The sequence below is a fragment of the Bos indicus x Bos taurus genome, chromosome X (genome assembly GCF_003369695.1).
Source record: "Bos indicus x Bos taurus breed Angus x Brahman F1 hybrid chromosome X, Bos_hybrid_MaternalHap_v2.0, whole genome shotgun sequence".
In the NCBI taxonomy this organism is placed as follows: domain Eukaryota; kingdom Metazoa; phylum Chordata; class Mammalia; order Artiodactyla; family Bovidae; genus Bos; species Bos indicus x Bos taurus.
In genome coordinates this window covers 61,133,692-61,148,310 of record NC_040105.1, presented here as the reverse complement: position 1 = coordinate 61,148,310, position 14,619 = coordinate 61,133,692, and the positions used below count along the sequence as shown (strand labels likewise).

Below are 14,619 nucleotides of genomic sequence, written 5' to 3'. Positions count from 1 at the left end.
GGCTTAAATGAAAGTTGCATTCTTCTACAAAGCATTTGCTTATACCAATCATCTGTAAGAACTGCCAATCTGGGATCTCATCTTTCAGTTTTTCAGATGTCATTAGTATCTTGAATTAGGATTAAAAACTACAGTCATCAATGTAGAAATTCAAATTTGGCTTTGGTACTCAATTACTTCCAGAGTTCCTGCTTTAACTTCCTTTTTGACCATGGATTTTTTCTATTATCATACTAATTAAAAAGTGAATTTTAAAATATTATTTTAAAATATTCATTTTATATTTTCACTTATATTTTAATTGCTTTCATTGGGAGAGTCATTCAGGGTATCTAGTAAAACACACTGCTAGAAACAAAAAGTCTCTAGCCAGCTTCTAAAATAACAATGCTTTATTCCTGTCACATATTTAATTGGAATATTAATAATTCCTGCTGCACTTTCCTTATAGAGTTCATGTGAGTCTCCAATGAGATAGCTGATATCAAAGTTCTATTATGTATAAAGCACTATTTAAATGACAATGGATTCCTATTGTTACAACTAAGTGCAAGCCCAAGCAATAGTGTGGGCTTAGGGGAAGGAGGTTGAAAGTTAAAAGGAGAGAGAACTGATTTCCCATTGAGGAAATCAGGAAAACATACTGGATTTGGCTTTTGAGCCAAGCCCTTAATGGGTAAGAAAGATTAACTTAGGCAGAAAAGAAGGCTATCATTTCACATGAAGGGAACCACAAAAATGAAGACTAATAGTATATTGCTCTATTCCCAAAAGGAAGACATTGGTCTGGTCTCTTGTCCATTAGTGCTTATATAATGGCATTGCCTAGGGTCTCCCAGGTGGCTCAGTGGTAAAGAATCTGCCTGCCAATGAAGGAGACACAGATTCGATCCCTGGGTTGGGAAGATCTGTGAGAGAGGGAAATGGAAACCCACTCCAGTATTCTTGCCTGGGAAATCCCATGGACGGATGAGCCTGGTAGGCTATAGTCTGTGGGGTCTCAAAAGAGTTGGAAATGACTTAGCGACTGAACAACAACAATGGCATTGCCTATACACTGGTTTCTGACCTGAACCATTAATAAAGTCCATACCACCTCCACCTCAGAGACTCCCCAAACAGTCACAACTTCCCATGTTTATTCTCGATAGGAGATATATCCATCAGAGTCTCTGGTCCATATTGAAATTGTGCAGGTACAGAATGACCCAAGAAGTATTAGTAGAAATGTACTATCAGTGAGACTGGCAGGTGTCTTAGGCAAGGTGGCATGCTGTAGGGTGGAGGCTGTTGTGGAACACAAGCATTGTAATACTGAGTGTGTTGCCAAAGATGCTGATGACTGGACATTTGCAAGTACAGCAAAAACTATAAGATTTTTCTATGGTAGAAATTCTAAAATATAGGAATAAGATTACAGGCATTGGAGTGAGATAAAGCCAGAAATTCCAATCGGCAAAATTCTGGTTTTAGTCAAAACTTTCACAGAGTCTAAGAAGGCATATGAGAGAAGAAACCAGGCTAGTCTTTATCTCCCTTGCTTTATAGATGGGGACACTGAGGACTAGGAAGAAGAAAAGGACTGCTAAAGTTCACCTGCTAGTTAATGGCAGAAGCTAGTATTCTGATTTCTTATCCAATGCCTTTATGCCTTTATAGACAAATATGCTCATAGGCTTTGTGGACACCCAGTGAATTGCTGTACTCCAGCGATCTCTAACCAGAGACAGAAATGAAAGCAAGGGGCTTGGAAAGACATTTGGGAGATGGTAGGGCTGGAGAAGACAATTTTTCCTCCCAAAAGTACTCATTTGAAGTTTGGGGAGTTAGGTGGCTGCTCTGAAGAAATCATGGGCTCATACCAGACAACAGTTTCACTCCTGAGATGGGTAGTTGTAAAGACAATTTCATTTGTCTTTTCCTTATTCTTATCCGTAATGCAGCCTGCTTTCAGTTCTTTGGGCCTCTATGCAAAGACTGAGAAAATCACAAAAAAATAAAACAAGCAAACTATATGGCAGTGATCAAAACTGTAGGCTTTGACAACAAATGTATTTTAGAGTTCAGGCTTTATTACTTAGAAGTAATCTTGGGTCTGAGCCAGAAATAATTTGGGTCAAGGACTCAGTTTCTTCATTTATATTATAGGAGTAATTGTGCTCAACTCATAGGGTTAATGTAAGAATTAGGTAAGACACAATATAAAGACCTTTGCTTTAGCACTTCTTTTCACATAGTGTGTGCTCAATACATTTACCACTACTACTACCACCACTATTCCCTTGAGTCAATCTCTGTGTCACTTTTATTGTATTCTTATACAATATGGTTTAACATAGGTTTCAACTCCTGAAACTAAGTATGTTATAGCTTTTTTCAAAAGTCCTTAGTTATCTCAACTGATGTTCTCTCATTACTTATTAGGTGTGGCAAGTAGCATGTTGATAATATCCTAAGCATTGAAACTGGTAGAATTTTTTTCTTAGTTATACTATAGGAAGTTCAAGATTTTCCCTTCAATATTGTCAGTCTCACTTGTATTCATATTTGCTTTCTTAAGTGGGAGAGAAAGGGACTAAATAATAGCTATGTATCAGGTATTGCATATAATCCTGGAGGCTCCCTTGAGAGAATGTTACACATGTGGCTATCATCTTTCACATGCCTTAACTGAGAATGACTAGCCTACAGAAGAAATTTCATTTCTTTGCAGGACATGCAGGCTTTTCACAATGGAACCTTGCTCAGATTCATCCAACTATTACTTTTTACTAGTTCCTTTTGCTTTGTTCCAAAGCAGAAGACATATATTCTTTCCTGCATGCTCAGCTGCATTTCCTCCTGTGAATTTTAATGTCATTGTTCAAGGCCTGAGTCAGATATCATCACCTCTAGGAAGGTGAAATGTTATGTATTTTTCTCCAGCGTCTTCTCTGACATTCCTATTTGGATGAATGAATGAAGCCCCACATCCATAGAGCACCAAATTGGCAGGCTTCCCACAGCATCAACTATCCCTTATGAAATTGCTAATAATCCTCTCTGGGATATCTTGTCTGCCATCTTGGAAACTCGTGCCAGTGAGTGTCACCTCAGGAAGACCATGGCTTCCCAGGTGTTGGTAGTGGTAAAGAACCCACCTGCCAATGCAGGAAATGTAAGAGACGTGGGTTTGATCTCTGGGTTGGGAAGATCACCTGGAGAGGGAAATGGCAACTCATTCTAGTATTCTTGCCTGGAGAATCCCATGGACAGAGGAGTCTGGCAGGCTACAGTCCATAGGGCTGCACAGAGTTGGACACAACTCAAGTGACTTAGCATGCATGCAGGAAGGCCATGGCAGGTGTATGTGGCATAGTAAACAGTGCATGCTGTCACCACAGAGACTGTTGAATACATTCAAAGAGTTATACCAGGTCCAGGTTTTTGATAGATTGTTCTAATGTGAGGAGCCTAAAACTGGAAATCAGGAGATTCAGGGCTTCCAGTTCAGACTTAGGACTGTTAACTATTCAGGAACAACCTTTGGGCCAATCACATCACTGTTCTGAGTGTCAGTTTTCCTATCTGCAAAATGGGCTTGATCTCTGGTTGGCCTGAATTCAGGATGTTATGAGGAACAGATGAAATCATTTGTCTGGGAACTGAAATGGTGGCAAGGATTCCTATAGCTCTCCTTTAACCTTGAAAAAAAGGCTCAACTCTTCAGTGTGACACATGTGCACTCACTGACTTTTGCATTTGCCTCTTTCTCTATTCTCTTCTCTCACAATCACCCTCTTTTTCAAATTTTTTCACTCAGGCTAGACTATTTGTGTTTTCTCTTGCAAGGTTGCTGTCTCTTGTCTGAGAAAGAATGCCCCTTTCTCCTCTTCAACCCTTTCTTCATTGAACTTGAATCACAGCCTGGACTTCTCTAAGGAGTCTTCCCTGACCTTCCCACTAGACTGGGCTAGGCACCCTTCTTCTGCACCCCAACAGAATACTGCATACCTTAGCATACCTTCTCTTAACCATAGCATTCATTACAATTTTCTGTGTCTGTCTGTCCTACTAGTCTATAAGTTCCATGGGGACAGAGACCATGTCTATTTTGTTCTTATGTCGATTACATAGTGGTTAAACAAACAAATGATTGTTGAATAAACCAAAGAACAAATGTATCATATAACTGTATATTGTCCCTTGTGAAGAGTCCCAGGAGTCTTTTGAGGTGGTGGGATTCTCTCATAAGATTAGTCCAACTTTGAAATTATCTACTCTTGGCACTGTGTTTAAGCATCAGGACTTGTTTCCTTTGGGGACAAGCATCTCTGCTCAGGTGGTAAATGTGTGACACCCACAGCACCTTTCTGCTCTGTTGACCTCTTTTTTTGGTCTTAGATTTGAAGTGCTCCAATGTGGACTGGGGGACTATTTGCAGAGTCTGGCTTAAGTCAGTTTTTTAGGTAGTTTTTCTGATTGGTACTCAAAGTTCTGCAAATGGTCTTCTCCTTGTTTGAAGCACCTTGGGAAAGTTGAAGGAAGAGGGGAAGTTGTGGCCTGAAAAATGGTGGCAGAAGAATCTGAGGGTTCAAATTGTCAGCATCTGCCTATTAACTCAGAAAACTAGGTTTTAATACTTCAGTGTGTCTTTTGAATGTTTCTCACTGCTTCTACAGTTGCTATTCCAGCTCCCCCAGTAATTCTCTCCTCTCACTTTCTCCTGCAGTGATATGAAGAAAACCTCTGAGAGTCAGTAAAGTAGGTACTGCAGTTGGAGTAGAGATCCTTGGGCTGTATACATGGGAACCACAGATGAGACATGGAGGCTCTTTAACCAAGGCTCTGAACCAATATGCAAGAGGTTGTGCCTGCAGGCACATGAAGGGGCTGTGACCTGGATGTGCTAGAAGAGCTAGTCATTTGCCACAGTTTTGTGCCTGGACTTTCTCATGTGAAGAATGTAAAATTTGGGCTAGATGTTATCTAAGATCCCTTCTAGCTGTAAAAGGCAATAATTACAAATCAGGGGTTAGTCCAATCTTGTTTGGAGGATAGATGTGGGAGGGTTTGGGGTGGATTTCATGGGTTTAAGTCCCAGACTGGCCTGGTCTAAGGTATTTAATAGACTGTAAACTCACTGAAAGCATGGACCGTGACTTAACTCCTACTTATCTCTGCTATTTATGAGATCATCTAAATGGTAAACAAATTATTTTACTTTTGAGTCGTAACCCCATCCATCAAGGGAGTTGACAGCATCTATTACACAGGATTCAATTTTTTTTTGACCCCCTGCCCCAGGTGTTTGGTAAATTTTTATTGAGTACAAACATCAGAATTCTAGTTACAAAACTGTGTTCTAGGGATAATAAAAGGCCCTTTGCTTTCCCCTTTATGTTACAACTTTTTAAAGTGTTGCTGTAGTTTGCAATAACTGTAGTATCCATCCACCCTGGAAGGGGCTCTCCATCTCTTTTAGTTCTATTTCATATCTTTAGGCACATTCATTTTATAGATGAGAAAACTAAGGTACAGAAAAGGGCAGAGGGTTGCCCAGTATCATATAGTGAATCAGCAGGCCAGAATCCTAGCTATACACTATATGATCATGATTAAGTCACATATAAGACTCCTGCCTCCAGGCTCTTTTTAATCCACTAGGTGACCGTTTACCCCTGACCTCTGCGCCGTTATAATTTTGGAAAATCTATGATGATGATAACTACTGTATCACGAGCTGAGTGGTCAATGGAACCAGGTAGGGTGGCTGTTAGGTCACTCTCTGTAGATCCAAGAGAAGAGAAACTAAGCAATGGTCAGATGGGACTCTTCTGGAGGTAGACTCTGACTTCCACACACAACCCACAAACATTCATATTCTCTCTCTTTACTTAGACACACACAAATACACATCCTAAGAAGCTCTTGTTTTCTTCTCCTCTCCATCAAGCATTGCTCTCCATAAAAGTTTGAGAAATACATCTGCTGTGAGGTAATGATAAACATGGCTCAATGTAAGATCCCTCCCAGGGGTTCTGGCATTTTAGTAGGGATCAAAGCCACAGCAATAAGCCCACTAGTTGGATCATATACATTTTTACTGAATCCCCAAGCTGGACTAGTAAAGAGGCACTGTGACAACTCCTATTATATGTGAGGACACTGAGATTATTCCGATTATTCCTTAACACATCTGTCACACTTCATTGATGGCCTGTATCTCAAGCCTAGAGTTCAATTTAGGATCTCGTTAAGTATTCACACTGAGAGGAGATGGGAGGAGGCTTTGCTTGAACTTTTGTAAACCCTAAAGAAGGCTGGCTCAGATTTTATATTGGTGGTCAAGAATGATATTGGCCCTGAAAACCACTGAGGACGTGAACATGCCCAGCTTAATCTGAAGCTTGGCAAGAACTAGGCTGTGAAGCATCCACTCATTTTATGCTCCCACGAAGATGAGAATGAGGATGAACAGCTGGGTTTTGTGTAGCTTTCTCCTGACAAACTCAGGTTTTCTGATGAGATGTTGTAATGGGCAGCCAGTGTCCATCTGTGCTTGCTAGCACAGACCCTTTGATATTTTGGTGGTCCCAGGTCAAATTATGCTAAAGGCCAAAGCGGACAAATTTATAACCCCTGTGCAAAGATTTTTAAAAATACATGAAAATCAAAGTAGCATTAAAAAGTCACTGGGCATGATACCAACTCGACTTCAATAAAGACAGCCAATAAAAAGAGCTAATTAAAAGAACTCTGATGACATTCATCTGAAATTTTAGATTGTTTTATGTTTTAACAAATTAACAATGGTGATAAGAGGACATTAGCAGCTTTTCTTGGGTCTCTTTGTTAACAATAACTTGAGCCTGCAGCCACAACAGGGGCTGTGGCCAAGTTTTAGCTGGCAGGCCAGCAAGGCAGTATTTTACACAATGGATGACATTTCTGAAAGCAGAGACAGAGACAAACCCAGAGTCACACATGTATTCCAACAAACAAGTTTCTGCATTTTTAATTGTATTTAGAGCAACAAAAGATTCCAAGATTACAAAAAGAGAATAGAACACTAGCGCTTGGGGCTGGTTCTGCTGCCCAGTGGAGGCCAAGTGTCGTTGTGAGAACTGAAGCCCCATCAAAAGACATTTCAAGCAAAATGAATGTTTCTTAAAAAAAAAAAAAAAAAAAAAAAACAACTTTATATGATGCTTTCTTTCTTTAAAATTTTTCCCTCAGCGTAAAGTAAATTCTTACATCTGGTTACATAGTCAGCTCTCTTCTGCTGCCAAAGTAATCTCGAGGACAGCCCAAGAATGTCATGTCTGAGGTACTCCCTAATCAATACTCCAGTCTAGGGAAAAGCAGAAAGGTGTCAAAGTGGGGGGAGAAACTATTTTGGTAGCTTGGGTCATCCCAATGGTGGGTACTCTCAGCACCTGAGTGGCTTATGGGATTGAACAACCCCACAGGCACATCACTGCAGTACAACACCAAGGGCTAAAGCTGGGAGAGACTGCAGGCTTGGTTTATCTACTGTGCAAGGTACAGAGTTCCAAAATGTGAAGCATTAGCCCAGGAGGGCACCAGCAGAGAAGCAGTATCATTCCAGAATTTCCTTTCCTTTGGGAATGGATGTGAGTTCCAGTATTGGTGGCCAATGGAATCTGTAGCTATGTGACAGCCTTTTAAAGTAATGCATGTGCAAACTGTTTTAAACCACAAGGGCTACTCAGACCATAGCTTCTCATTTAATTCCATAAAAAGCTAAGAGAGAAGTGGGATAAAGAAAGGAACCAGTACTCTTGCTCAACTGAATTGGGGTTAAAACCAATCAATGTGTATCATTTATTTTATGGCCAAATCTAATGAGGAAAAATCAAAGATGAGTCAAAGGCTACTTTTCCCTTTAAAACTCTACCTGTTAAATTAAAATATTTACCACTTATATTTGGAATGGAAACATTCTGAATGGTTTGTTACTTCAGCTGAATTGTTTTTAGAGGAGTGACTGTGGATTTTTCTGCCTTCACCTAGAAAAGGTTAAGGATTGGGAGGCTCTGGGCAACAGACCCCAGTGTCAATCTCTGAAGAAAAACATCCCTACCTGTGGGTAGAGATGGACCTGTACCTACAGATATACTACTTCTAGTACACTGATAATTTTTTAACAAATAGAAACACATTTTCATTGTCAAAAATCTTTACAGAACATATCCAAAATCAGAATTAGAGCACATAGACACCCAGTAGCAAGAGCACCTCAATCGCAGGTGAGTGAATTGTTTGAAATGGAGCACTTGCTCCAGGTTCCCAAGTGCAGGAAACTGCCCTTTTCTCACTGGGGTGATGAAGAACAAAGAATACCCTTTCTTTTTCCAGCTGCACAGGTCCCATTAGGGGGCCACAGGCTAATCGTTTGGGTGGGCCTTTGGCCCCAAGTATGGGCCTTCCCTATGGTAAATCCCAGTCCGTTTCAATGGGACTTCACCACCCTTTACACATTCATCTGTCTTGGGCTAGTAAAGTGCAACACATAATGTACCCTACCCTTTTCCCTTCTTTGCTCCTTTGCAAGGCCTGTGAGTCAGGCCTCAATAGGAACAGAGATCTCTTGGTTATCTGATCAACGCAGGTGTCTTTTCCATTCTGAGAGCTTCTAAAATGTAGCTGTGGCCTCTCTTACAAGTACATGGTATCAGCTATGACCTGGAACCAAATATAAAGGTGCAGAGAGAGGTAAAGCTATTAGAACACATTATATCTATATATATATAATTCAATTTTGAAACATGGATACAAATACTCATTTACAATATATTTCAACCTTCTGCCTTAAACTGCAGAGAAACTTTTTGTGCCATTCAAAGTGGGCAGAAATGAGGATTTCCACCTGCTGTCCCTCTAGTGCAAAATCTAATCCTTTAAATGCTCCCTTCTCAGCAAGGGCTTCACATCTTCAGATAAGCTAACATCAGAACTAGCAAACACAGTGGCCAAGACAGCTCCATTTCCAACCATTCAATGATGGAGCTTTAAGAATATGCTCAGCAACTACTACATGAAAGGAAAGCTAGTTCTTTTTATAAAAATCACTTACTGAAGGACCCATAATCCCATTATTTTTCAAAATTATCTTCCACTGTTCTAAACATGTATATTGTGGAGGGGAAAACCCCACAAAACTCTTATAAGTCAGTCACCAGCAAAGTCCTTTAGTCTGTTTTTGGATAGGTTACCAAAGAGGCAGTAATGTTTGCCCCCTCCCTGCCCTTAAAAATTTTGGTAAATTACCAGATACAATGTAATCTTTGGTTACATAATGTGATGCATTGTCTTTTTTTTTTTTTTTTTTGGTCTCTTTATCTTTTTTTTTTTTAAACTGCTTTCACAGATTTTCAAAGAGATTAGTGGTGAGAACAGACCCGCCTAATAAAAGGCAGCAAGGGTAGAAACTTCCTTTTATTAGATAGTGCACATGATAAATGGATTATTTTGACTTAAGTTTGGGATTGGATCTTGTATTTTAGCATTCCTGATTCTCATGACCCCCTACATATAGTTGAGCATGAACGTCACCCCCCTTGGGCCCAGTGTCCTCTCACCTGGGCAACTGTCATAAAATAATTAGTATTCAACCTCTTGTCTTCCCAGGGCCATGTAGGAACCATGCAGGGATAGTTATTAAGCTGTCTGAAAAGAGTTTCATGAAGTGCAACCCTAGCACAAGACTGAGAGGGAGTGGCTTGTACTTTTGATTCATGCCCAGTATCAAGAAAGAAAAGAGGACAAGGCCATGTCTGTGCTGTGCCTAATGAAACAAACACTCAGAAGCTACTTGATGCTTAACATTAGGTCATTTGTGTAGTACCAATATCATGTGGATGGTGGACCTATTTTCTTTTGAAGTACAAATAGAATATTTCTTGCTATATATTCATATATGTATATAGAAGTAGAGTATGAACAGAGAGGGATTCTAGCATCAGCGCATTATTTCTCAACCTGGAAAATCACTTCAGCAACTACCCAAAGGATAGAGTGAAACTCTTCCCCCCCCCCACCTTTTTAAGTGCCAGTTAACATATATAAAAATATATGTATTACTGATTCTTTTTTTCAAAGATATATGACAGAATCCTTCAAAAATCTTCTTTCTTGTTAAAAAAATAATGAACTCTTCAAGAACAAAGATACTGTCTGTGGCATAGAAAAGCTATGGAACAAAGAACCCAACCCGCATTTCAACTCAGAGGCCAGGCCTGGGCAAGCTGCCCAATGAGCAAGAGCTGAAACTGCCACACGACTCTTTTCCTTGACCACAGAATTTATGAACCTGGCAGCTGTCTGCTGCCCAGCACAGATGGGACTTTCTCCCTGGTGCTCCTTCTTTTTCTCTTCCTCACTCTCCATCCCCATTGAGCACTGCAAACCTTTTTGGGGATAGTCTCCATGGCTTGTCTGGTGAGTGATCCTCATCTTTAAGCTCACCAGGTGAATAGGTGTGGGTGGCTGATCCTTCAAAGGTGAGCACAGTGTACCAACCGTATCAAATCTGTTTGTAGAGCAGAGTGCATGCAAAATGAGACTTCTGGCAATTACGCTGGCTGGAATAACAATGGCCAAAAGAAAATAAAAATCCCCCTTTCATCTGTGGGAGCCAAAGCTAAGCTAAAATCTCTTTTGCTCACTGAAAGTGAAGTCAAAAGTGAAATTGAAGTCGCTCACTCGTGTCCGACTCTTTGCGACACCATGGACTGTAGCCTATCAGGCTCCTCCATCCATGGGATTTTCCAGGCAAGAGTGCTGGAGTGGATTTCCATTTCCTTCTCCAGGGGACCTTCCCGACCCAGGAATCGAACCCAGGTCTCCTGCATTGCAGGCAGACGCTTTACCGTCTGAGCCACCAGGGAAGCCCAGTGCAAAAACAGTACACCTAAATCCTTGTTTAGGCCATTTTCTCCTTGTCTTGCCATTTGGGAGTTCAGAGTAATCTAGTTGTTTCTGTTTTTAATTACACTGCCATTTCACTGATTTTTGGCTTTCACAAGTGAAAAACATATACTCATAAAGACAAGAGTCACGATTGGGAAATCTATAAAGATGAAAACCTTGATACCCAGAGAAATGGAAAGGAGAGCATCTAGTATTTACAAGGAGAGGTATTAAAATAATATACTCAAATCCATGTACCACAAAAGATGAGGATCATTTCAAAACAGATATAAAGGAACTATTAAAAAGTAACCTAGTTTAAATGAATAGAGTGGTGGGTTTTTTTTTTCTCTTTAAAACAGCTAAAAGTGATCCCATAAGCCAAATGGTGTCATAACAAAGAAAAACAGAATTGTTCTATCCTACCCTATAAAGAGAACCTGTCAGCTTTAGTTTTGTCCAGCAGACTTGGATTGGTGTAACACACATCTTAAGTTCCCCTCTCCCTTGTTATTTAAAGAAGCTGTTTTGCAGGTTCATTTGGCTATTAATATCAGCAGAAATCAGGGGAGGAAACCCATGTAGATCATATCATGTCACTCAGAAACTATCTTCTCAACAACAAGTAGAGTGAACTAGCTGAAACAGGCAGCTTGGTGACTGGCTTCTAATTTGTTGTTTAGCAGATGAATTTAAGAGCTATGTGAAGAGACAGTGGCCAAGATGAGAAAGTAGGTAGGCATTCCCCAGTACTCATGACTGGGGGACAAAGTCAACAGAACAAAGGAGTGCCAAAGGACTATATGAAACCAGTGTTGCTGGAACACACCAAGTTCATAGGTGGCAGCCCATCAGAGCCACACCAACCAGACCTTTCCAAAGGAGGCCATGGTTCGGTAGTTTCAGTATTTCAGCTTCCTCTGGCCGAGAGGCAGCAACAAAAGTGGCTGAGTGAGTATGGCCAACGTTAGAGCCCAGAATCAGCAGCAGAGAAGGATGGTGAATAAACTCACCAGATGGTGCCCATCTGGCTTTAGATTTTGCTTCTGAAAACTTTTAATTTATTAGTTAGTATTCTCTTGATTTCTTCTCTCTTCTTTCCCTGACTTCTGCAGGTGGATATGTTGGATGGAAAGGAGAGCATTTACAGGATTTCCGTTTCTAGTGCCTTCATTTTTCTCACATTGGTAACAGAGTTTTCTCTTCAACACAGATCTGGGTAGCCCCTTTAGCTGCTCTGAAGGAGGAAGTGGGCATTCTTCACTTGGTGGGAAGGTGTCATCTCTGGGGGACAAGGGCAAGACGCCCAGCTTGTCCAATCCCGTTGATACCTTCTTTCCAGTTTGTCTAAGGTCTACAGAGTTCTGAGAGTTCAGTTGATGAGAGACATATGGTAAGAAATCTTTGAGCCTACTGGCATCTAGAGATAGACATCAAGACTGCTGACTTGTTAGCCTTCTTGGGGGTGGGAGTTCTTAGCAGAGAGTCTGAATGTGCCCAAGGAGTGGACAAGTTTCACCACTGTGGCTGTAGTGAAGTCTGGTGAAGCTCGGGCCCAGAAAACACAGAAGGGAGGATGGAGGATGCTTGCAGCTGCATGGAGTCAGGCAGAAAACATTCAGGTCTCTTAAAGGTAGAGGCAAAGAAGGATCAAATCTTCAGTGTCCTAAGCAGGAGAACAGTCAAGCCACTACTTCCTTTTCCTCTGACTCTAGCCCTAGGCTCCTCCCTGGGCCACAAATGGGAATGCAGACCTGGATCAGAATGGGGCCTTACAAAAGGTCAGATCTCCCTCTCCTTCTTGCTGGTCTGATTCTTCAGTGGAAGTGGCCAAGTTTTGGCTAAAGAAAACATTCAGTTCAAAGCTCTTAGAAAAGATATTGAAAGTCAATTTGAGGGTGGAGGCAGAGGATGCAAGAGAAAAGGGACTGGTGTGGGGAGGCATTTCCAACAGACAGGTTTTCAAAGATGAAGCACATTTTTCAGTACCATGAATTGTGCTGCAGTTGAACAGCCTAGCTCTCAGGAGCCAAGGCTGTGGGCAGGTACTGGTGATCCATCTGTCCTATCTTAAATCTGCCCCCATCCACCTCAGTTCTGGGGTCACCCTGCCCTCTAATGGCAATAGCCATTGGCAGAAAATAAAGTCTCCCAGGGAGAGAGGGTTTGGGGGAAAAAAGCAGTGACTCCCCATGGGCTTGCAATTTTCACCTTATTCTAGTTACTGTTGGCCTCTTTGGTAATTTCTGTTTTAATATTTTTTAAGAGGGAAAAACCATAGTGTATTTTTTGTTTGTTTGTTTGTTTGTCTTTTGTTTTTCCAGATACTCTTAGCTCTCTAAACTTCACGTGGCATTAGGTGAGTAAACGTTTGTGTAGCTGGCACACAGCATAGTGCTATAAACAAGCACAACTTGACACTGTGCCACATGAGGATCATCACAGATTTAAAGAAATACAACAGCATTCAAAACACAGATAAGAGCCACAGCAGGAAGTACAGTCTGAAAGTGCCATGGGAGAGTCAGATAGGTAGAGATAGAAAAGAAAGGAGGGAAAGAGAGAGAGAAAAAAAAAAAAAAAAAAAAGCCCAGCAAATAGAATTCAAGAACATCTTCATGACAGACTATACATAAATAGAGGAAATTCCCCAAGGCACTGCAGAGAAGTAGTGCAGAGTTAAAACAGGCAGAAGATATCTGAAAAAGGGAGTGAGGTGAGGTAAGAAAATGGGGGCTTCCAAAGCTTCACTGAGTGTGAAAATAGATAGGCTTGACTTTCCCGGAAAGGATCTTGGGCACTTGCACAGAGATGATCTCTGCCATCATTTCTGGAAAGTCCACGCTCACCATGTGAGACTTGATTAGCAGGTCAAAAGTGAACTGATGCAGCTCTCGTGCAATCTGCAGGGAGACAACAAGAGAGGGAAAAAACAGGGTTGACAAGGAGTTGGCTTCTTGTCAGGGTCTCCCCCACAGCCTTTGATTTCCTCCTCCTTCCTTTCATGTCCTTGGGCCTCTGTGAGTGTGTGTGTGTTTGTGTGTGTGAGTGCATACACACACACATGCACTAAATTGTCTCCAGGGAGTCACTGAGAGGTCCCAAGAGATCTCTTAAACCACTGCAGGCTCTCTGACTCAGGACTGAGTGTTCCTTTTCCCCAGCACACACACACACACACACATACACACACACACATGCACACACACACTCTCTCTCTCTCACACACACACACTCTCTCTCTCTCTCTCTCTCTCTCTCACACACACACACACACACAAACGTACATGCACATGACTCAAGGAAGAGGGGAAAAACATCCAGGTCTGTTTTGTCTGCCTAAAGAACTTATCTACTCTAAGCCCCTTCTCTGAGTCCCAGTTGCTCTGTTCTCAACTCCTCCACCTCTTTCACAACATCCAGCTGGGACACTGTGACCTGTGTTCCTTTCTTCTTCATTGGATTTTCTTCCTGGACCACACTCAAAGCCAGAGGGGAATGGAAGCACCTCCCAACAGGTGGTGCCAGACCCTAGAAGAGCATATTATCACTTGGCCCTATCAGGCTACTCTCCCTGACAAAGCACCCTCCATTGTTTGCTTACAGGCTGCACAGAGTCCAGGAGCTTGGTGAGCTGGTAGAAGCGCCTTGAGCAGGATGTGGGATTTTTTCTCTTGCATGCAATGATACGATCAAGTTCCTTGA

General features: G+C 41.5%; 1 protein-coding gene across 1 annotated transcript in view; it reads right to left on the bottom strand.

Annotated features, from left to right (window-relative positions):
* Positions 1–6,753: 6,753 nt before the first annotated feature.
* Positions 6,754–14,619, bottom strand: part of AR (androgen receptor) — a 217,739-nt gene continuing 209,873 nt past the window's right edge. The window contains exons 7-8 of the mRNA XM_027533135.1: positions 14,519–14,619; positions 6,754–13,817 (exon numbers count right to left, since the gene is read on the bottom strand). The exon at positions 14,519–14,619 is cut by the window's right edge and continues 57 nt beyond it. Of these exons, the coding sequence (XP_027388936.1) occupies positions 13,662–13,817; positions 14,519–14,619 (257 nt within the window). The 3' untranslated portion in view covers positions 6,754–13,661. The remainder of the gene's footprint in view (positions 13,818–14,518) is intronic.